The 25,180-nt window shown below is 41.2% G+C and overlaps 1 protein-coding gene across 2 annotated transcripts in view; it reads right to left on the bottom strand.

The window, feature by feature from the left end:
• Window positions 1-3,501: 3,501 nt before the first annotated feature.
• Window positions 3,502-25,180, bottom strand: part of PDE9A (phosphodiesterase 9A) — a 103,691-nt gene continuing 82,012 nt past the window's right edge. For both annotated transcript variants that reach the window (XM_089511963.1, XM_089511962.1), the window contains 5 exons: window positions 22,968-23,072; window positions 13,875-14,003; window positions 11,620-11,718; window positions 8,652-8,731; window positions 3,502-7,152 (listed from right to left, as the gene is read on the bottom strand). In XM_089511963.1, the coding sequence (XP_089368089.1) occupies window positions 8,681-8,731; window positions 11,620-11,718; window positions 13,875-14,003; window positions 22,968-23,072 (384 nt within the window). In that variant the 3' untranslated portion in view covers window positions 3,502-7,152; window positions 8,652-8,680. The remainder of the gene's footprint in view (window positions 7,153-8,651; window positions 8,732-11,619; window positions 11,719-13,874; window positions 14,004-22,967; window positions 23,073-25,180) is intronic.

The following is a 25,180-nucleotide window of genomic DNA, read 5'->3' on the forward strand; positions in this document are numbered from 1 at the left end:
TTGGTAATCAAAGGACGATCTATGAAAAAATGGTATTTGTTATTGAAAGGTTAATTTGAGAAATAAATGGCTTAAAAAAAACCCTTCTTATATACTTGCAAACAAAAATGTGGAGTCCTTTCAAAATCACACAATTATAGCATTATGGCCAGAATCCTGTACAGTAGTTACATCTTTGTAAGTGAACATACATATGTGAGAATTAGAAATGGTCAGTTTCATAATGTCGCTATCTATTAAAATTCTGCTGTTATGTTACGATGTAAGGAAGCTGGCAAGGTGCCTGATGCACTTTGTGCGCCAATGTGCATCAGTAGCAGTGTCTTTGGGCATTCTTGCTAGTGTCCCAATACACATCTTCGCAATTCACTAACAGGGTTTTGTAATGCTTTTGCAACTAAGCCAAGTATATGTAAAGTTATGTTAAGTAAAAGGTGATACAGAAATCCAGCACATGGTTCCATTTTAGCTGCCATGGCACAGTCCTATGGAATCCTAGCAAAAGCGATAGCAACTTCATTTATATACTGCTTTCATATGCTTCATACTGAACTAAGCAGTCTCTAAGATGTTTACAACTGTAAGATAATTGCCCCCAACAAGCTGGGTACTCATTTTGCTGACCTCGGAAGGATGCAGACCTGAGTCAAGCTTGAGCCCTGGCTGGTATTGAACTCGCAATCTTATGGTTTGTGAGTGAGTGACTGCACTACAGGCATTTAACCACTGCTCTGTCAGGGCTCAAATTCTATGATTTGCAGTTTAGGAAAGTATATTTAGAATTCTCTTATTTTTTAAAAAATTAAAAATGTATTTACATGTAAAAGGAATCTCAATTACATACAATTATATTCCGTTATAACAAAAGTAGGAGGGGAAAAAACACAAAAAGAGGAAAAATAAGCACATTCGTTTCCGTTAAAAGTTTCTATAAGTTTCTATAAAAGCTGACCATGTGGCCAAATACAAGTCTATTTATACATTGTGTCTATACATCATTCTTTCCAATGTTGCAAGCATTGTTAGATATTCTGTTTGTTGGATCACAGTTGGAGAAAATGATCTTTCCAGTAATGTACTGTCAATCTAGCCACCAAATGGTGCAGAACGGAGCACTGTTTCTATATTTGTTGCCACATTTCAGTTAGAATTGGAGTAGATTCTGTTTCTGTAGCTTAAAGCAGCCCTGTTGTTATACCATCTGTTCCTGATGATTTATATTTCTCAAGTGCTTTGAGTGTAGCTTCCACTCTACTTTCTGAAACCGTGGGTTCATCTTGAAATGGTTTGTTCTGGAATAAATTTGTTATCTTTTCTTCTTCTTTATTTAGTTCTCCAGTGTATTGTTTCCATTGTCTTATTTCTACTTGGTCATGTAATGTGTTCCACTGCTGGTCGCAGAGCTCTTGGCTTAAATTTCCCTTTGATTTCTTGCATCTTGTGGAAGAGGTCTCTCATTCTTCCTTCTTTGGTATCATCTTATGTTTCACTGCATTGATTATTATAGTAGCTCTCTTTGTACTAGAAATATGTCCTATGAGGAGTGGCTTAGGGAGCTGGGTATTTTCCCCAACAGCCTGGGAAAAGAAGGTTAAGATGACAAGATAGCTAACAACAACAACAATGTTCAAACATTTGAAGGGATGTCATATTGAGGATGGAGAAAGCTTGTTTTCTGCTGCTCCAGAGACTAGGACATGAAGCAATGGATTCAAACTACAGGAAAAGAGATTCCACCTAAACATTAGGCAGAACTTCCTGATGGTAAGAACTGTTTCACAGTGAAATATGCTGCCTCCAAGTGTGGTGGAGTCTCCTTCTTTGGAGGTTTTAAAAGAGACTCTGGATGGCCATCTGTTGGGGATGCCTTGATTATGAATTTCTCCATGACAGGAGGTTGGACTGGATGGCCCTTGAGGGCTTTTCTAACTTGGTAGAAGAATAAGGGAGTAACAGGGATTTTCTTTTCTCCATGTTTCCCCTCCCTACCTACAGTTGATTAAAACTAGTGACTAATGGCAATACCCACTTGGGAATATGCATGGGCCTAATCACTGAAAAGGCGTTTTGTTTACAGTGCTTGGGGTGCTGGCTGTGGGAATTTTCCTTCTTGATGAGGCATTTTACTTCATTCTATTTTTGCATCTTCTGAAGATTTCTTCCATGTTCAGATCACCCTTGTTGGATCAGAAACTTGCTTTCAAATCCCTCTGCATTCCTGGAACCACTTTACTTGTTCTTCCCTTTGAAATTTACATCCTCTTTTACCTTTTATTTTCAAGGGAACTATAACTTTGCTGCCACAAAGAGGAGATACTGCTGTTGTCATATTGTAGAGGCAGTTCTTAATGTCCACATAGTGAGATTTGTCTTCTATAACATTGCCTTACTGCACTGGCTGATACTAATTCTCAACGACTTTAGCTCTATATTCAGTTATGACGACATATTTGTGATCATGGCATTATTGCCATTATTGTAAATGCTCCCACCCCAACCTACCTTAATAGCAAACAGCCACACTGAGCAAAGGGAATCTGTTCAGTTGGTGATTGGGGTGCAGGAGGATGGCATTTCCAGCTCCCTCCTGGTAGTGAGCAAGGCTGTCACAATGAGGAGCAGAATCCCTTTGCAGTTCATCATCACAGCCTTGCTTGATGTGGCTGCTGGCTTTTACAGTATGTTTGGGGAGCCTGGCCAGGAGACATTATTCAGTTACACATTTGTAATTAAGTAGACCATGTAGGGTATTGGTAAATAATCATAACAATAATATTAGCATGCACCTGACTGGTTACTTACTATCTTGCTAAATGGTATCACCCTGTTGGAATAAATTCCTGAGCTAGTAATAAAGTAAACTGCCATGGTCAGAATAAGACCCTTGGTCCATCAAGTGGAGTATTGTCTATAATAGGAGAGGTCAAGATGCTGTCTGCCTGTGGTTCCTCTATATTTTTATTGTCTTTAGAACCCCCCAGCTCCTGAAGTATGGTGTTTTGTGTGTGTGGTTTTTTGTGTGTGTTAGAAACAGGAGAATCATGTTCTTGAAATCCTCTATGAAGTTTATCAGGCGGGATCTTGTGCAAAAACAGGATTTAAACTGGAAAAAACCTGCAAAAAGCATATTGATTTTAGACAACGTTTGACATTAAACAGGACAGAAAGTGGGAAAACCCTGCAAAAATAGATTGTTTTTCAGATGACGTCGGGGTTAATGAGCATTAATGCGACATTAACCTGGATGGAAAGTCGACAAAATGCACTGCTTTTTACTTCAGAAAAATCTCAATACTCAAATCTCGCATTTCAGAGGTTTTCAGAAAACAGAAGTAAACTTCCAGTCATTTCTCCAAACCCGGAAAGTAACAACTACCCTTCCTCAACATGAAAACAATATACAGTAACTGCCATGCACAAAAGAAACAGATTCAGATTCTACCTTGCAACTTCCAGAAGAGTTCATGAAAATATAACAGATACCAGGACAAACACCAGGAATACAGCAACATTAATGATAATATAGGGTTTATTCTAGTTCCATTAAAAAATTGTAACTTGGGAAAAATAAATTTGGTTGAGTCAATGAGCAGGTACTTTCAAACAGTCTATAATACAAGAAAGTGTGTGCTTGCAAACCACTTCCATGCAGGTACTAATTTGGAGCAATGCTTACAAAGGGATTTGTTATTCATGGAGATTCTAGTGTGACTCTGGGTCCTTGCACACTATGATTCCACTTTTAACTGCCATGGCAACTTCCTATGGAATTCTGGGATTTGTAGTTTGGTGAGGCACTACAGTTCTCTGGCTGAGAATTCTAAATATTCCTTCCAAAACTAAAAATCCCAAGATTCCCCAGGATGGATCCACAGCAATTGAAGTAGAATAACAGTACTGCTATTGTGTAGTGTGAAAGGACCTCTGCATATGGATGTGCCCACATTGTGCATCAACCATAGAGCACTTCAGATGTATTTGTTGATCAACGGAGGTGGATAAAAAAGGGATGCAGTAGTTAATAATCTATGAAAATACGTAATGGAGAGCTGTCTTTAAGAAAGACACATGTATTGACATAGACAGACAAATACAAGAATAAGGATTCACTGTTCCAAAACATCTTGTCACACAATTAAGGTGATGAGATTATTATTCAGTGCTTAAGTGAGCCAAGGATTAGTCACTTAGGTTCTCTGGTAAGGAAGCCTGAGTTTAGAGAGTTCTTTCCTGTTTTTCATGGAAGAGAAGTCTGAGCACCCACCTACACATTTCTTTTTAAAAACTGAACTATATGATGCAGGAAGCCACTCTGCAGCTTGCAGGCATATGGCTTGGGTACATGTGCCCTTCAAAGAGAAACACGAGTTTTCTTCAACTGCAGTGCCTTCCTTATGTGCTGTTCTCTATTTATAACTCACCTAAAGAACAATCCATACAAAATATATAGTGCATTCTCAGTTTAAAACCCTCCTGTATGGCTGATACATACAGTGGCTGGGTGGTTTAAATCTAAGGCACTGTAGAAGACAGCACATGCATTTTTGGGTACTGCTACACAAAGGATCTGCAAGGGGAGATGGTTCCACACAGGTGGCACACCACTCTTCTCCTCTGCTTTCTTGCAGGGCTTCAGTTCCTCCAGGATCCAGCCTAACATGCAATGATTGGGGGTAGCTGAGAAGTGTCTAGCATGTTCCTATAGTTCAATGCACAAGAACAAAGGCATCCCCAAAGAACTCCCAAGAATCCTCTGGAGGTTGTTGTTGTATGTCTGGTTACTGGCACATAGCTGGACACCAGCTGAATACCCCCTGCCTTCCCCAGGCTACTACATGGCCATGGTGGAGGGCTCTTGCAGAAGGAAAATAAGTCTTGAGGGATGGAGGTTGTTACATGAAGGAAGGAGTAAATTTTTCTCTCCAAAGTAGCAAAAAAAGAGTGAACACCGGCACAATAACAACACGTTACAAACAGGATTCCAGCCAATAATATGAAAGAGTTTTCTTGCCTCTTGCATTTTATGTGTCCTTCTGGACACTTAACAAAAATGGATGGTCAAACTTTCTCCACAGTTATGGTGGAGCACTGTTTCAACAAAAATGGAGGATCAAACTGTCTCTATGTATGGTGTAGCATCATGTCTGTGTTGACAACTGGTGTTTTCTTCCCAGATGCCTTCTGTATTCCTGCTGGCCTGATCTGATTTACCTACTAAGCTGGAATCTGAGGACAACAGTCCAGCCTACAGCACCCAAAATTTATGTTTTATAGCTGTCTTTTCTCCCAGCACAGGCAATAAAGTAACCTCTTTCTCAGACCTTTATTCATATTCTTTATTGCTGCCTAGAACAACTCCTCTGCACAGGTAGCAGCCCTATGGAACCCTCCTGTGAAAGATCTTGATGCCCATCAAATTTAATCTTTCCCCAGTTTATGATCCAATTCTATATTTTGTAGCTTATTTCCATGCAGTTTAACTGGATGCTGCAGAAGGCATATATGACCAACAACTGCACCAATGATGATAGCCTTTGAATCACATTTGAATGGTGATGTGCCTAAATGTTGGGAGAGCCCTTCAGCTATTAATAATTATGTACATCAGTTGCAGAATTTTCCAGTCCATTCTTACATGTAAAACTCCTCTATGGACTTGAACACGTAGAGCCAACTGTTACTTTTAACTGCCATGTTCTCTTTTAACTGCCATGACTTCATCCTATAGAATCCTGGGATTTGCAGTTTAGCAGGGAGTATTTAGAATTCTCAACCACAGAACACTATTGCCTCACAAACTACAAATCCCAGGATTCCTTAGTGGGGAAGCAATAACAGTTAAAGCAGAATTCACAGTGCTGTATTTGTGTAGTGTAAATTTGTCCTTAAATGACACTTCCAAGGCTTCCCTGTATCTGGTGGCTGCACATTATTTCATTTGGCCACACTGCTCCAAACTTTCACTGCTTGATGATGAAAGCAAAATTGTTGGCATGTGCCTTCTAGATTTATGGTGACCTGTCCTAGTTGAGAGGAGGTTTGTCATTGCTTTACTTTAATGCTGAGACTCTTACTTGCCCAAGGCCACAATGTGGGGTTCCATTGCTGAGGAGGGATTAAAGCCTTGGTCTCCCTGAGTCAAATCATTCTCAGACCACAATACAACACTGAGAAATTGTTAGCCTTGCCATAAACAACCACCACTCATGCAAAATGATGGCTAATTTTTTTCCAGTGTGTAGGCCCTCATACTGAACATAGTATGTTGTTATCATACCAAGTCCATTTAGCTCAGTACTGTCTACTCTGGCTGGCAATAACTCTCTAAGGTCATAGGCAATGAACTTTGTCAGCTTTCACGACACTCACAGCTTAGCTGTAGCAACAGAACCACTTTGTGTGTCTCATAAAGAGTCCTTTGAAAATTCTCTCGGTGCTCAGGGCCATATCTTCTGAAGGAACACCTGTTAACACCTCAGAAGAAAATAGAAAAGTATTATTTATTAAAATGTGATAGGCATCAGGTCCATGAGAGGAGGATTGTCAGAGACTTTGGCTTTCTGCTTCCCATTTCCTTTGCAAAAATATTTTACTGCAAATAGTTGCTAACTAGTAAAGGTGAAATATTGTTTCATCTTAGACTGCTAATGATATTTTTTGGGTCAAATGCTTCAACAAAGTGACAGGAGGCATAAACTAGAGTAAAACATAGATCCTAAATGTACACAGACATAATGAGATTGCTTTTTGTGATCTGAATGGTGCACAGTCTTATGTATAACTGTTTCTACAACTCTCTTAAAATGTACAAATTCTATCTTCCTCCTCCTGTTTCCATTTAACCAGAAAAAGCTTTTTTAAAAACACACACACATAAAAAAAATCTACAAAAGTGAATAAGTGCAGCAGCTTTTTAAGTATAAGAATATATTATTTAGAAGATGACTTTAAAAATAAAAACATTGTACAACAGCAGAAGTTCCTTATTGTTTGCATCCATAAGGATCAATACTAGTCTTTAGAAAATGAACTTGAAAAAGTGCTTGTGGTAGTGTCAGCTGTTCAGTCTTGTCCTTTGTAAGTGCTGTGAAATCCCATGATGGCTCGCTGGACTTGGCAAACCTCTAAAGGATCTTTGTGTCTGTTATAATGCTGGAATTAAAGAAGAAACATCATTAAACCCAGAGAATGAGTTCTCATCCACCCAGAATTTTTGGCAAGGATCAGATGTGCTGATTCAGCACACCTGTAAGCCACACACACAGCAAATATGCTAATCCCCATTGGTCTACATAGGAAAATGGTGAACAGAGCAGGTAGAAGCATCGTTCAGACCTCTCTAAACACTGGAAAAAAGGTGACCCTCTACTTTGCATCTGTTTTGGAGTATTTTTGTTTTTTAAGTAAAGCCCTATGCTAATAGTAGAGGAAATTTTCCTTGTGTACCTATGCAATGGAAGCAAAGCAGAGTCTTTAACATGATGAAGCTAGGGTAGTTTTCTATCTAACAAAAGAGCAGTTTTGGCCCGTTCCGGACAGGCGTATAGTACATCCCCAGGACGTACTAGGGTTAGGAAGGGGTGCCACTTCCTGACGCCCCTAACCCTAGTACGTACTGGGTCCGTACAAAATGGCGGTGCCTGTCCACACAGGTGCCACCATCTTGACGTCGCGGACGCATAGTGTCCAGACGTTGCACGGCGCTAATGACGCCGCGAGTGCGCCACTGGCGCCTTGCGGCGTTATTAGCGTGCCGTGAAAAGAAGCGCCATTTGGGGGCTTCTTTTTGCTCCGCGAGGGAGCCGTGCAGTTTGGCCTCTGTGGCTCCCTCGCAGAGCAACCGGCAGCGCCGGCAGACCACCACTTTTAGGCGGTCTGTAACGCACCATAGACTGTAGAATCTTGCATATGCTTACCAACACCATACTTACCAACTGGGTCTAATGAACAGTATTGATCAGGAGGAGATTATGCTTTTAGATGTTACCAACTAAGACTTGAAACCTTTGTAAATAAAGCTTTTAATAGCTTCTGAAGAAGACTGTTGGGTGTAAGCCACATTGTAGTAATGCACCTAACCCTCATTAAAGTCAGTACAGCTAAAATTCAAGACTAAAGACATGAATTCTAGTGAGGGAGATGTCCAACTTTTTCTAAATTTGTGCTTATCACAAAATATTTCATGCTGCCACTCATTAGTGATTTCATATTCTATAAACTGTTGGCCAAAAATGCATTCTAATTTTTCCCCGTTGATTTTTTTTTTTTTTGGGGGGGGGGGGACAAAATTAATTGGATATGTTGCAATGACATCAGCTGGATTTTCCTTCTTTGCTTAGACCAATGCTACTTGAAGTAGTGACCCATGGACCAGTGCCAGTCTGTGAACTAATGGCTGCTAGTCCACAATGAATTTTTTAAGAAACAAAATAAATTGTAGTTAATGGGCACAAATATGGTGTCAGTCATTTGCATGTTGAAGGGGAAAAAAACGAACCTTGCCAGTTTGTCACATCATAGCTTATGGCGCACTGCACTAGACATGAAATGATACTTTCTATTTTAACATTTTAAATATTTAAGTATAAAATACCTCTTCAGATAATGCCCCATGATTCCTGATGTGAAAAATTATTTAAAAAGCTAATTACCTTAATGTGACCCATCTTCCATTTGCTTTTCACTTGTCCCTGATTCCACTTGACAAATTTTCATTCTTTTTCTTCTGTAACTATTTAAAAGTAAAATGGAATTAATATCTCATTGACAGATGTGTGCCACTAGATTTGTCAACATGGCAGCTACTTGGCATCACTAGTCACACCACTGTGGCTCAGGAGGGGATTAGACATGCTCTTTGACCCTGGGAACATGCTCACCAATACTCTAAAGCCAAAACAGAGTATGTAGCACCAGTGCTTAGTGCAATTATTGTATTTCTCCTTTGAAATATTAAGTTTTTCAACCATAGAAAAAGGACTGAAGAACTGTGTTGATACTTAACAATTTTTTCATATGACCCAGTGCTTTCACAATTCAAGATGGAATCCAACACTGCATAAGCGATTTTGGTTCCAATTAAGTTGGCAATGTGTGTGTGTGTGTGTGTGTTGTGTGCCCTCAAGCCATTTCCTACTTACAGTGACCCTAAAGTGAACCTATCATGGTAAGATTTGTTCAGAGAAGGTTTCCTATTGCCTTCCCCTGAGGCTGACAGCATGTGACTGGCCCAAGATTGCCCAGTGGATTTCATGGCTGAGTGAGGAATTGAACCCTGATCTCCAGAGTCACAGTCCAACATATCAACTGACAAAAGTGATATAGGTATATAGTCTATCTAGCCCAGCATCCTGGTTCCTACAGTTTGTAAATAATGCGCAAATACACTAACAGGACATAAATGCCATTACTCTTTCCAGTTGTTCTTCAGCAATTGATGCTCGGTGATATCCTACCTCTGAATCTGGACTTTCCATGTGGCCATGACTAGCAGCCCCTAATAAAGTGACACTCCATGAATTGCATTGCAATTAAAATGTATAGAAACATGCTTGCATTTTAAAGACTGGAATGGCTAAATGTGAATTTATTCTCTCTCTCTCATGCACACACACACACACACACACATACACACAAAACAGAAAAATACAAAGATGGAGGAAATGCACATGAAATACTTATGAATGTCCCTGTGGGAAGGAGAAGTAAAGTCTTTCAACCTGTGTTAACACAGCTAGACAGAAACATTACTCTTTAGCACACTGGTCTTTCTTGGTAAGGTTTTTCTTTTTCTCACTCTACATTTTTTTTCTCTCCTTATGATAATTTTGAAAGTATTTTACTATATGGCCAACATGGCTACCCCATGGATATATTTTGTAATTTGTTCATTATTGCTGTTATGGCATTGTTTATTTTCATATTTATTTCACTCCTCTGGTGAAGCACTGGAAGTACTGGGGATGACCCACTTCAAGGAGGAAAACATGTGATAGAGCTCTTTCCTGAAGAGAAGTGTGCTTCACAAATGGCTAGAAGGCTCAAGGCCAACTGGATGGCCTCACATCTAGGTATAAAGCACAATTTATACATCAGGTTGACTTATAGTCGAGTATATATGATAAAAAGAAACTCATATGAGCACATGAGCGTAGGAATAAACTGTTATGGCAGGTCTCAGGAATTTCCAGAAAATAGCCAAAGACAATACAAATACTGTTTGAATATTTAAAACAACACCAAAGTGAGTAATATGGCAACAAATATTGAAATGTCAGGAATAAACTCTTCTAGAACATGGACACATAGCCAAAAAAACCCACAGAAAACTATAAATATTGAATCCTCCACACACATTTGCTGTTGTTGTAAATGTTGGAAGGTGAATCTTCATCGACCACCCTGGCTGTACTGTATTCCCATCCTCTGGAGGGCTGATAGGTGCTAATATTAGAATCATTATGGTACCAGGTTAAAGCCTGGCTTTTTATTACAACTTTTGGGGCAAATTGATTTTATCTAGGCTACACATATTTCATAATTATAACATTCAAAATTGTTTTAGCTGGTTTTATACTGAAAATAATAATAATAATAATAATAATAATAATAATATATTTTCAATCTTTTAAACTTTTGTAATTATTGTTTTAAGTTGATTTTCTTATAAGCTGTCCTGAGATCTTTGGATAAAAGGTGGGATATAAATAAATATATAATATAATCACAGTACTCTGGTTTTTTAAAATCAGATTTCCAATTGTTATGTAATTTCCAAACTGGAATTTAAGAAAGCTTCAGCAGACATCTACAATCATTTTTAACCTGCTGGAAAGGAACATGGAGTATTCCCATAAGTCTTTATTTTGTTTTGTTTCACAACATAAAGCTCAGGTCTTAGGCACTGTAACTTTTCATTTAAGACATCCCAAGGGTTTACTTGGTTTAAAGTGAAAGGAGTTGGACTAGGGTTACCACATCTCAGAGTGCAGCCCAGAGTCCCCAGTTTTGGTAAGTCATCTCTGGGGAACAGGCGGGCATTCAAACTCCCCCTTTATCACATGGGGAAAATTGGGGGTATAAACAGACATTTTCCAGGGACAGAATTGTGGCAAAGATTTTCATATACATTGCGCATAGAACGGACTTATCCTGGGAAGAACCAGGAATGCTCCAGGAACAAATCATTCACAGGATTTCTGTGATGAGGGCTGTGCTCATCATTAGAACTGCTAACTTGCTATTGCTATTAGAACTGGCAGTATTAGTTTCCTTTCTTTTTCCCCTCAATAGCTTTGTTGTTGCTATTGTTAATTTTGTGCTGCTGTTCCTGCTGGCTTTGCAAATGGCAGCAGAAAGCGCACTGGCAGACTATCCACCATTTTGCACCCTCCACTATGCTCCAGATGTAACAATATTGCAGGGTGTTGTGGCTGGCAGGATTTGGAGAAATATTCTTATTTTTCTTGGTGAAAGAAAAGAGACAGGATACAAACAGAAAATGTCATCTGAGAAACTTTAGCTCAATCTAGAAATGCAAGGAAGCTGGAAGCATCCAGTAAAAGGTCATGAAAATGTAATCATGGTATGACACAAGGCGAGAGAAGGAACTCATCTTACCTCTTTTGTCATAGCATCGTCTATTTGCTTCAGCTCCTCATAACGGTCCCTGGATTCCCAAAGGGGTTGGAGCATAACTTCTTCAACCTCTGGGAAAAGCTAAAATAAAGTAAGAAGTATAAAGTAAACCTCCTATCTTTAAAAAAACCAACCTGGTACATTGATTAAGACAATGAGTGGGTGGGTGGGGAATATAATGTCTGGTTATTAAAATAAAAATGAGTTCATGCCTTTCTACTTTAGGAGGCATTTTAGAATGTTAGAAATTTACTAGGGCTGGCAGAGTGCCAATAAATTGCATGACCTTTATTCAGTCAGTCAGTCAATTAACGAATCAAAATCATGACATATTTACTTGAGAATTAGGACTTTGGAGTTTATTGCTTTGGCTTTGTTCCCATGATAGACACGCGATGTACCGTATATACTTGAGTATAAGTCGACCTCATGTATAAGTTGAGGGCAAGTTTTGGGGCAAAAATTATGGATTTTGTTATGACCCATGGATAAGTCGAGGGTAAAACTTTTATTTTAAAATAATAATTGTAAGCCACCCTGAGAGCCATTAGGGCTAGAGGGCGGGATATAAATACCTAAATAAATAAATATAAATAAATAAAACTTAGGAGCATATAGTAAAGGATCTAAAGGATGTAGCAAAGTAAAACAAGGTCAAAGAATTTACAAAATTCCAGCAGACATAACTCTATGTGCTGAGTCTTAAGGCTGGATGGATGAGAGAGTAGAGAGGGTGAGTGATTCCAGGACAGATTATACTCCTGCTTTTCACCAGGGGATAGTTTCTTATTTTAAATAAGAGTTAAGATACTCTACATACATTGACGCATGGATAAGTTGACTCAGGGTTTTTGGGTCATTTTTTGACCTAAATTTCTAGAGTTATACATGAGTATATACAGTAACTTTAAGAAGGTGGAGCTTATTGCATTTTCCCATTGCCAGTACATAGCCCATTTGCAATCCAGGCTTCTGCTGCATCTTTTTAAGAATGGGAAAATCCCATTCTTGAAAAGATGCAGGAGGAGCCTGGAGAAGCCTGGGTTGCAAATGGGCTACTTACTTCCCGGCAACGAGGAAATGTGATAAGCTCCGCTTTCTGAAAGGTATATCGTGCATCTATTGTGGGAACAAAGCCAATGTGATAAACTCATCTATCACACCAGACTGTTCTCCTGCCAAAATTGTGTTCTTTTCAAAAGTGCTTTGCAACTGGGACTACTCTCTTTTTACTGTACCTTCATAATCTTTGTAATCTTTCAGTCATTATAGCCTTTGTTCACATTAATACCTTATGACATGCAGCATTTGGCAGTGCCCACCCAGTACCACTCAGTACTGCCCAGTGTGTGTCTAGTTAGGAACACCCTTCCTCCCAAAGAAATATAATTTAAAAGACTTGCACCTTTAGAAAAGCTTTTTCCACCTGGGGGGAAGACTTCCTGATTTAGGGTAAACTAAATGCTGTCAGATGAAAAAGATTAATGTACCAGTGATTAATCTCATCCACTCAAGTCAGGAACTCCTTCATCCCTGATCACTGGCAGGCAAAGGGCAAACAATACTTAAAGCCTGCCCACAAACCACCCAAAATTAGGATTAATGCAGAATTGCTACAGAAACAAGAAAGGAGGTCATTCATGGAGGTTCTGCATGAATGAAAAGATAAGGCGGTTAAATGGTCTCCCACCAAGAAAACAAAAGAAAAGAGGTTACATTGTGTGATAAGTCCCAGCAACAAATGCTCCTAACCAGCTGTTATTGCAGTTTATTGACTCCTGTGATAAAGTCCTAACCTTTGTTGAAATTAATTAAATTTATTACCCAGTAAATATGTATTCCTTGCCTAAGAAAAGCCTCTGAAATTCCTGGGATTGCCATAAATCAACAGATGACTTGAAGACACAGAGAGAGACAAATACGGAGGACTGGACTGTGAACAAGCGCAAAATTGCAGCTAAATCAAGCTACCCTTTTGAAGAAAAAAATGATTTTAGATACTGAAAGATATGGATAAATTAAAGCAGGGACCACTCTGGAACAGTCACTCATTCCTAGGTACAAAATAAGGGAGTGGGATATGGGTGCTTTATCTATGATAGCACCTGCCATTTCCATTTTATAAATGTTTTCATTTAAGAAAATAACTTTTTGAAAAGGTGTGTTATACATTTCAATGGGGGCAATTTTTAAATTGATCAAAGGGTTTTTGACTGAGTGACTTATTTTGACCTTACCTTTGTTACAGTTTGAAACATTGGAATAAGAACAAATTTTAAGAAGCCAATCTGTGCTGTAGGTTTGGTCACTTTGTCTCGGTCCATGAAAGGTGCCACTGGAAGCCCTTCAGACTTTTCCCGGTCACTCTAGGATGATGTAGTAGTGTGTCATTAGAAATGTAAGCAATTCATTCATTCATTTGTTCATTCAAAGGAGATTAGTGCACAGCTAAAAAGGTGACTTACCACTGCTGATTTCAATTTGAATTCGGGATACATCTGGATTTTATCGCATTTTGCAGCCAATGCTTCCAGCCAGGTGCAGCCCGGGTAACATCTGGCTAGAATCCGAGCTCAGTCAGCTGATTTGCAAAGTCAGGAGCTTCCCGATTTTGAAAAGAGGCCAGCTGAGTTCTTTTCAAAATGCTTGTGACAAAATCCGGATGTATCCTGAATTTGAATTGAAATCAGCAGTGGCAAGTTGATTTTTTAGCTGTGCTCTAATCTCCATAGTATAAGTTAATTTATTTTTTCTTTGAAATATTTGTAACCCATCTTTTGTTTCACACACAGAACATTTAAACAAATTCAGAAGAATAAGCACATTAACAACTGAGTTATAATGAAAGAGAAAAGGATCAATCATATTACCATATTAAGAACATAATAAAAGCAGTACCAAAATCTTTTTACTGTCCAAACTCTGGAGAGATGGAACCACTCTCATCTTCCTAGGGAGGAAATTTTATAATTTCCCCTTTCCTACCACTAAGTCTCTTTTGGTGGTAGAACACACAAAAGGGCCCCCAAAGAGCATAAATTAAGGCAGGGAGGATGGTAGGGTGCATCTGTGTTGTGCTGGGGAAGGAAAGAGAGGAAGGAGATATTCTGCTCAAGCAAGAAACACAAATTCTGTAAACAGAGTTAAAATCCTGCCATTCATTACAAACTTGCCTATGGGGCAATCCAGACTGCCCCAAAGGGCGGGCTGGAGGTGCCCAGTTTCCCCCCGGAGGGAATCCAAACTGTGCGGCATCCCGCCAGACCAAAAAGAACCCAGAAAAACTGGGTTCTTTTTGGTGTGCTGGGACGATGTCACAGCACCTGGAAGTGCAAACGCAGTGCCGCGCTTGTGTCATGCATGCATGCCGCATATGGACGGCGCCACATAAAGCTGGCACCATCCATATGTATTAGGGTTCCAAAGCGTGCAGTTGCCATGCGCTCTGGAACCCTAATTTCGGTGCCGGCATGGTGCTTTCAACCCGTCTGTTTCAGGCCATAGTTGAACATTTTATGTCAGCTTTCTAGAGAAGACGATACAACCATGGGGATAACTGGATAGTTTATTTCAAGTACTGTACATGCTCCCACTGGGCAGCTTCCTATGCTTTGAAGTCCGCAAGCATCAGGGAATCTAGAAAAACTTCCAGATTGGATGGTGGCATTTCTTGAGCATCAGCATCATTTTTTTCCTCCTCTAATTAAACACTGCATTTTCTTCCTTCTGCTCATGAGTCCCAAAGTTGAGACTTCCTTAGCCTCTCCCCCATGTACTGCCTTGCTGCAATGTTTTTACATACCCCAGACTTGCCTCCTACTTCTACCACTTTCCACATAAAAACAACAGAACACTGCCATTGCCAGTGGAAAACATTTCCCTACATAAGAGATCTTTTACCTGGTGACAGCATCAGCAGCTTGAGTAAGGTAACAGTGGCTATAAAGGAATACTTGTGAATCCACATCTATGGAATTCTGATACAAAATGTCGCCGCCAAAGTTTACAGTCTAATTCCAGCCATGTTTATGCATATATGTATGTGCCTCCAATCTGCCTGTTCATAGAATCATAGAATCATAGAATCGTAGAGTTGGAAGAGACCACTAGGGCCATCCAGTCCAACCCCCTGCCATGCAGGAAATCCAATTCAAAGCATCCCTGACAGATGGCCATCCAGCCTTTGTTTAAAGACCTCTGTCCGGGATTGCTGCCAGCAATCTCTGACTTATGCTGATAACCAGGCCTGCAACCAACACGTGTAGGCAAAACAAACCTTGTGGAGAAGCAGTCAAGGAGCAAGCCGAGAAAACAAGCCGGTGTCGGGGTTGCAGAAAGTCAAGCGTGCCGAAAGACGAGCCGAAGTCAGGAAGCCAGAAAGCAGCGTGGTCAAAACAGTCCGAGGTCACAATAGCCAAGAGATAACAAAGGTCCGGTCCGAGGTCAAGGTAGCAAGGTAACAAGATGTCAGGAGCTAGAGCGACAGCAATCACACCAAGGGCTCATGCAATAAACTCTAGCAACAAACTCAAGCCTCTCTCCCACTTAAATCAGGGAAGCTCTCCCTCGAGCCACCTGAGGCTGGTTTGCCGATTGTCTTTCTGCAATCCTCCTGGATCTGCGCCTGCAAGCACTCTCGGCCCTTCTCTCTTGATAAGAAGGCACTTGCAGGCACGCCTCGTCTCCTGAATCACCACTAGGCTGTGGCACCCTAGAAAGCCTTTCTTCGGCACTAGGACCTGGTTGAATCTCCTGCTCTGGGGCTGGAGGATCACAGCTGGGACCTGGCAGAGCAGAACTAACACCTGGCGTTGCCTCAATCAGCCCTTGCTCTGGAGGAGGCTCATCCTCCTCCTCATCCTCCGAGAGCTGATCTTGACTGGCCATGACAACCTCCAAGGAAGGAGACTCTATCACCCTCCGAGGGAGTGCATTCCACTGTCAAACAGCCCTTACTGTCAGGAAGTTCCTCCTAATGTTCAGGTGGAATCTCTTTTCCTGTAGCTTGCTTCCATTGTTCCGGGTCCTGTTCTCTGGAGCAGCAGAAAACAAGCTTGCTCCCTCTTCAATATGACATCCTTTCAAATATTTAAACAGGGCTATCATATCACCTCTTAACCTTCTTTTCTCCAGGCTAAACATCCCCAGCTCCCTAAGTCGTTCCTCATAGGGCATGGTTTCCAGACCCTTCACCATTTTTGTCGCCCTCCTTTGGACACGCTCCAGTTTCTCAGTGTCCTTTCTGAATTGTGGTGCCCAGAACTGGACACAATATTCTAGGTGGGGCCTGACCAGAGCAGAATACAGTGGCACTATTACTTCTCTTGATCTAGACACTATACTTCTATTGATGCAGCCTAAAATAGCATTGGCCTTTTTAGCTGCCGCATCACACTGTTCACTCATGTTCAACTTGTGGTCTACTTGGACTCCTAGATCCCTTTCACATGTAGTTTCATTCAGCCAGGTGTCACCCATCCTATATCTGTGCATTTTATTTTTCCGCCCTAAGTGCAATACCTTACATTTTTCTGTGTTGAATTTCATTTTGTTAGCTTTGGCCCAGCTTTCTAGTCTATTCAGGTCATTTTGAATCTTGATCCTGTCCTCTGGGGTATTAGCTATTCCCCCTAATTTGGTGTCATCTGCAAATTTGATAAGTATGCTCCCAATTCTGTCATCCAGGTCATTGATAAAGATGTTGAATAACATTGGGCCCAGGACAGAGCCCTGTGGGACCCCACTGGTCACTTCTCTCCAGGATGAAAAGGAGCCATTGTTGAGCACCCTTTGGGTTCGGCCGGTCAACCAATTACAGATCCATGTAACAGTTCCTTTGTCTAGCCCACATTTTACAAGCTTGTTTGCAAGTATGTCATGGGAAACCTTGTCAAAGGCCTTAGTGAAATCAAGATATACTATATCCACAGCATTCCCTTCATCTACCAAGCTGGTAATTTTATCAAAGAAAGAGATTAGGTTTGTCTGGCATGACTTGTTTCTCTGAAACCCATGTTGACTTTTTGTGATTATGGCATTGCCTTCTAGATGTTCACAGACTCTCTGTTTAATGATCTGCTCCAGAATCTTTCCTAGTACTGATGTTAGACTAATTGGCCGATAATTGTTGGGATCCTCTTTTTTCCCCTTTTTGAAGATGGGGACAACGTTTGCCCTTCGCCAGTCTGCTGGGATCTCTCCTGTTCTCCAGGAGTTTTCAAAGATTATTGCCAATGGCTCCGATATTACATTTGCCAGTTCTTTTAATACCCTTGGATGGAGTTCATCTGGTCCCGGAGACTTAAATTCATTTAGATTAATAAGATGTTCCTCTACTATCTCTTTACTTATTCTGTGCTGAAATGCCCCTATTCTGTCCTCTGCTCCATTATCCTCAGGTTGAGCACCCTTTGCCTTTTCTGAGAAGACTGAGGCAAAGAAGGTGTTGAGTAATTCAGCCTTTTCTCTGTCTTCTGTTAGCATTTTGCCATCTTCTCCACGCAGTGACCCTACCGTTTCCTTCTTCTTCGTTTTGCTGCGGACATATCCAAAAAAGCCCTTTTTATTGTTCTTAACCTCTCTAGCAAGCCTGAGTTCATTCTGCGCTTTAGCTTTTCTGACTTTACCCCTACACATGCCTGCTATTTCTTTGAATTCCTTTTTTGTGATTTCCCCCTTTTTCCATTTCTTATACATGTTCCGTTTCAAACTCAGCTCAGTTGAAAGTTCGTTAGTCATCCATCCTGGTTTCTTGAGACACATCCCGTTTTTCTTTCTCACTGGAACTGTTTGAAATTGTGCCTTCAGTATCTCTCTTTTGAGAAACTCCCATCCATCCTGAACTCCTTTATCTTTTAGTATTTCTGACCATGGAATCGCCCTCAATACTTCTCTAAGTTTACTGAAATTCGCTCTCCTAAAGTCTAGGATGCGTGTCTGACTATGCCTGGCTTCTCCTTTCCACTGTATTACAAACTCCAGGAGAACATGGTCACTTCCACCTAATGATCCCACCACTTGCACCCCATTAACCAAGTCATCTTTGTTGGTTAGGATCAAATCTAAAATAGCTGACCCCCTTGTTGCCTCTTCCACCTTTTGGACCATGAAATTGTCTTCCAGGCAAGTGAGGAATTTGCTAGGCCTTGAGGATTTTGCTGAGTTTGACTTCCAGCAAATATCAGGATAGTTGAAGTCGCCCATCACTACTACATCTCTCTTTTCTGACTGTGTGGTCATCTGTTCTAGAAAGATATCATCCAATTCCTCAGTCTGACTTGGGGGTCTGTAGTAGACTCCCACCGTAACATCCTTGTTGTTTCCCTGCCCTTTAATTCTTATCCAGATGCTCTCCACCTGGCTTCCAGGATTGATGTCCTGGATCTCTTCACTGGTGTAAATATCTCTGACATATAGTGCTATTCCTCCACCTTTCCTGTTTGGCCTATTTCTCTTAATAAGGTTATACCCCTCTATTTCCACATTCCAATCATGAGACTCGTCCCACCAGGTTTCAGTGATGCCTATTATATCATATTTGCTTTGCTGTACTAGGAGTTCGAGTTCATCTTGCTTATTTCCCATGCTCTGTGCATTAGTGTAGAGGCATCGCAGACCATGGTTCCCTTTTACTTGCTGCCTGTGCAAGTTTTTTTGCCTCCCACTGTTGGGCCCTTGCACTGTTTGCCTTGTTTCCTCTGTGTCATTTTGACTATTTTCGCCATCCCTTTCGCCTTCCTTAATATTGTCTCCCTTCCCCTCGGAACTCAGTTTAAAGCTCTCCTGATCAAGTTCTTGAGACTGTTGGCAAAAACATTTCTTCCAACTGGCGTGAGATGCAACCCGTCTGTTGCAAGAAGTCCCTCCTCATGGAACCGCAGCCCATGATCGAAGAATCCAAATCCTTCTCGGCGGCACCATCTGCGAAGCCAGTTGTTCACATCTGCTATTTTCCTCTCCCTTCCTGGACCATGCCCTTCAACTGGCAGAAGAGACGAGATGACAACCTGTACAGCCATTCCTTTCAGCTTCCTACCAAGCGCCTCGTAATCCCTTTTGATGTTCTGAATGCTGTGTCTTGCAGTATCATTAGTTCCCACGTGGACCAAAAGGAAGGGGTATTTGTCAGTAGGCTTGACCAGTCTTGTCAGCCTCTCTGTCACATCACGGATCTTTGCACCTGGAAGACAACACACCTCTCGAGACATCTTGTCAGGCCTACAAATCACTGCTTCTGTACCCCTCAGCAAGGAGTCCCCCACTACGACCACACACCTCCTCCGAGGCTTAGCAGCGACTGTTCCCTCGGGTGGGACTCTCGGGCTCCCCTGCTCTGTCCCCGAAGTCTGTCCATGCTGCTCTTCTTCATCCTCCTTGATAAGGGAAAGAGCTTCGAATCGATTCTCTAGCTGCAAGCTCCCCGAACAATTCCTTCTTGGCTTACTTCTCTTTGTGACATTCCTCCAGCTGTCTATCTCCTCTGTTTGGCAAGTGACCTCTTCCACCCTAACATCTTCCTCTGCGTGGTACTCATCCAAGATGGTTAGTTCTATTGTGTCCAGGAAATCCTCTTGTCCCCTAATATGCTGAAGTGTAGCTACTCTGGACTCCAGCTGCTGCACTTTCTCCTCCAAGAGTGCTACCAACTTGCACTTGGTGCATGTGAAGTTCTCCACTTCTGTAGGCAAGAAGAGAAACATCCCACAAGAGTTGCAGGTGACTGCAGCAGATCCCTCGTTGTCCATACTGCAAAGTCTTTAGCAATGAGTATAACAGTCAATCTAGTAGGAATACTTCTTTAAAGGAATGTACTGGCTGCTATCTTACACTTAAAGCGAAGGTTCTGTTTCAATATCTGATTCTAATCTGATGCCACTTGAGCAGAGTTGTTGAGTTAAAGAAAATTAAAATTGGCGCGCCGTTAGGTGCGCGGCTCTGGAAGTTGGTATATAAAGCTAGTCTGCTAGCTCCGCCCCCTTGTGACTCACAGATGTGACTCACAGAAGCTCCGCCCCTTCAGCAACGAGCACACGGTCTCAAAATGGCTGCCAAGCAGCTCCTCTCCTTCTCCTCTCTCTGGCCGGACTGTTCTGGAAGGCTCTGGAAGTTGGTATATAAAGCTAGTCTGCTAGCTCCGCCCCCTTGTGACTCACAGATGTGACTCACAGAATCTCCGCCCCTTCAGCAACGAGCACACGGTCTCAAGCACACGGTCTCAAAATGGGTGCCAAGCAGCTCCTCTCCTTCTCCTCTCTCTGGCCGGACTGTTCTGGAAGGCTCTGGAAGTTGGTATATAAAGCTAGTCTGCTAGCTCCGCCCCCTTGTGACTCACAGATGTGACTCACAGAAGCTCCGCCCCTTCAGCAACGAGCACACGGTCTCAAGCACACGGTCTCAAAATGGCTGCCAAGCAGCTCCTCTCCTTCTCCTCTCTCTCTGGCCGGACTGTTCTGGAAGGCTCTGGAAGTTGGTATATAAAGCTAGTCTGCTAGCTCCGCCCCCTTGTGACTCACAGATGTGACTCACAGAAGCTCTGCCCCTTCAGCAACGAGCACACGGTCTCAAGCACACGGTCTCAAAATGGCTGCCAAGCAGCTCCTCTCCTTCTCCTCTCTCTGGCCGGACTGTTCTGGAAGGCTCTGGAAGTTGGTATATAAAGCTAGTCTGCTAGCTCCGCCCCCTTGTGACTCACAGATGTGACTCACAGATGTGACTCACAGATGTGACTCACAGAAGCTCCGCCCCTTCAGCAACGAGCACACGGTCTCAAGCACACGGTCTCAAAATGGCTGCCAAGCAGCTCCTCTCCTTCTCCTCTCTCTGGCCGGACTGTTGATTTATAGTAACCCTTGATTTTTTTCATAGGGTTTTCTTAGGCAAGATATATTCAGAGATGGGTTTGCCAGTTCCTTCCTCTGAAATATAGCCTATGCTATTCATTGGTCGTCTCCCATCCAAGTACTGACCAGGGCTGAAACTGCTTAGCTTCCAAGATTAGACAAGACCTGGTACCTTACAGGCAATTAGGCCATTTTTATACTTCAGCAAATCCCACTGATTTCACTGAGTTTTAAGAGGACATGTTACTGTAAAGCATGCTTAAAAAATAAAATCCAAGCTAAACACTGGCCATTTCCTCTCCTCATCCAAAGCATCCCTGTGGGGCTCTTATCTGGACTAAAACTGTGGCAAGGGGTATGTGCTGTATACTAACCTATTTATCTCCATGTTGCTTCCCCACTGGAAATCACACCTCCCCTAGTTGCTATTTGTCCAGTGTGCTTGTAAAGGCCACATTTAGGGACAAAGATCAGATGGAAAGGGGACGATTTTTGTCAGGAAACTGACAGGGGCCTTAATCCAGATCAGGGACATGTTAAACTTTTAATGTCTGGCCATCACTTTTTCTTCACAACAAAAGTGATTAGCTCAAGCGTGTTCCACTCTCCATTCCAACTTGTACATAATGTTATAGCAAACAATTCTGCCTTGAGAGAGGGAAATATGCCAACTAAATGAATGATGGACAGTCTCAGCAATGAGCTGCTCCATTTGCCTTGTCTTGCACAGTGAATTTCTTATGTGTGTGTGTGTTTAAAAAAATGAATGTTGTTGGTCAATGTGATTTTCTAGCACTGGGAACACATTAATAAGAAATAACAGAGCTGCTTTTTCAAAATGTTTCCTATTGCAACCAAGTTCTAGCTGGTGTAGTGCCAACTGTCTGCCACAACCTGGAGATGCACATTTTTGTTAGCATATGGATGGGCCAGATGGCTTCTACTCTATTTTTTTTCTCAAATGCTCTCATTTTCCAATGGAAATCCAGTAAGAAATGATCACTATGGTCTTTCCCCCTTCAAGGTGCCTTTTTCTGTGCTACTGAGATTTTTGAAAATCAGACTTTTCTTTTCTTTCCCTAAAACAACAAAAACAACCCAAAGTTGTTGTATGAATATTTCAAAGTCATCCACAGAGACAGACTTGACTCATTCCTGCTGCTTGTTTTCTCCAACCATAGATCCTGTTCTCCCCTTAGTTTCAGAACTATTGTATGCTGAGTTACCATGCAAAAACCAGCCTGGTTAGGGAAAATGAGCAGTCATCCAAAGACATTTCTATTTCTAGTCTATGGTTGTCTTTTCAGGTTACAAATTACAGTCAGTTACAGTCACTTTTATTTGGAGCACATAATCAGAATGTCACATAACCATGGCTCTACAAAGGAACTTCCTTTCTTTTTGGTACACCTCAGATATTATTCTAGATGGCTTTGAGCTGTTGTACTGAAATATGAACTGTTACACTAATATATCTGGAGGTACTCTTACCTGCATAAAATACTCCTCTAATAAGCAATCTACCCATGGCTCTGCCACTTCCATTGGGCGAACTTCATTGGAGATATCACAGCATTTGATTAGTACCATCTTCAACTGAAAGATGAAAATGCATTTTACAACACTGGAAAGTATCTATGGTATTCATCTGTATTTTTACTCCATTTTACAGTGGAGTGACAGTGATGAAAGTTGTTGGGAATCAATAGCAGACTTATGGCTCTCTGAAATATAGCCTGTACTAAAATTGCTTTTGTCTAGAATCCCATATGGGCTCGAACTGGTTCATGATTCCTGTCAACACAGCTGTATAATATGTTGTTTGTCCATTGACTGAATGCAATTTCTAATGTTTCTAGCAAGGTCATTGCCATCACTTGTTGCCTGTTCTTTTCAGCTGAAACTGCCAGAGACTGAATCAGAGACTTTCTATATGTACATCATAGGGCATAGGCTCTCATAATGAGCCATGGTCCATCAACAACTACTTTCTATTGCAACTGGGACATCCCTATGAGAAGATAATCATTTTTCTCCACATAGGAACCACTTTGCCTACAGCAAATTTCTGAAGCTAAATGAGTATAATTAGCCATCTTATATTTTTACCTTGCTCTCCATTATATCTGCACCATTTTAAGATATTAGGCCTGGAGAGCAATGGTGTAGTGGTTGGAGTGTTGGATTGGGACACTGGGAGAGCAGGGTTTGAATCCCCACTCAGCCATGGAAACCCACTGGGTCACCTTGATCAAGCCACACTTTCTCATCTTCAGAAGAAGGCAAGGGCAAAGCCCTTCTGAACAAATTCTGTCAAGAAAACCCCATGATAGGTTCACCTTAGGGTTGCCGGCACACAAAAACAACATATTAGGCATGCTTCATTTCTGTACTCTTTGAAAGTTTACATATTCATAGAATTTTTTAAAAAAACAAACAAGGCCAAAAGCTTTCATTCATCTTTAATAACCATCCCTTATCCTTGAGGCTCCTCATTCCTATCACTATTCTTCAAAATGGTAATGCAATGAGGTGGAAATATCTATTCATTATTGTGGGTTCCTCTATAGGCAGAACCCAGCTGGAAACTACCACTTCCAAATTTCCCATTCATGAACACCTGATTTAAAGGAATTCCTCTCCTCACATCTGATTTTTCTAAGGGGATATTCTATACCGCCCGTCATGTTCATAAGGCTGGGCCTTATGAAAACTGAAGTTAGCCTGCTCCCCTGACCCTTAAATAGCAGAGTTGAATGGGTAGAATAAAAAAATGTCATTTTAGAATCTGTGAGATATAAGAATCTGGAGTTCATTAAGCAGAGAAAACCATCATGTTTTAAAGACACTTTGAAAATACAAGTGACTAAATCCTGCATTCATTTACATGCAGCTAGCAAAGAAAAAAAATCGAGGAAGTAATGTTGCTGTTGATAAAATGACTTTCATTATAAATGAAAACCCTATTGTATAGTCATCTGCTGTATTCTCAGATTTGTAACCATCCTGTGTTTTCCACAGCTTCTTCCATCTTTTGTCTCACAACACAATGGCCCCATACAGACAGGCCAAAATAAAGCTGTGCCAAAGCCACTTTGGAGCGTGGCTTTGGCACAGCTTCCGGCCTCTTAGGACACATACATCATTTAAACAGCATACCTCCAAAGTGACCCGAAGCAGCTTTATTTTGGCCTGTCTGTATAGGCCCAAAGTCTGTTAAGCAGGGAAAGCCAGAATACCTCTGACTATGAGCTCTTCCAGGTGGATCTAAACAACATGAATTCTTGCAGTGTAACTTCTTGGGTTTCACCAGGTTTTGTTGGTTGTTGTATCCAAATCCACTCTTTTGGGGACTGTTAGTAGCATTTTTTGGATCTTCATTGGATCTTCATTAAAAAAAAATAGTATGTAATTTTCTGAGGTGGTCATATAGTTTAAAGGGCAAATTTTCTCCTCTGTGACCCTGCCTCCCAAAGTGCATAACTGATGCAATTTGGTAACAAAAGTGAATGACATTTTTGTACTATAGCACTATACGTTTTTAAAAATGTAAACTACTTGAAATACTTTCCCTTCACTTGAAACTGTAAAATATTTGAAAAAATTTCAAGTGACTTAAAATCCTTTTAAATCCTTAAAAATTCTAATATGCTTCTGAATATAAAAGAAACCCACTTGAGAACAGAAATAAAATCTTTCAGCTC

This window comes from Sceloporus occidentalis, unplaced genomic scaffold (assembly GCF_023333645.1).
Source record: "Sceloporus occidentalis isolate IW3139 unplaced genomic scaffold, rSceOcc1.0.p SCAF_2, whole genome shotgun sequence".
Classification (NCBI taxonomy): Eukaryota; Metazoa; Chordata; class Lepidosauria; order Squamata; family Phrynosomatidae; genus Sceloporus; species Sceloporus occidentalis.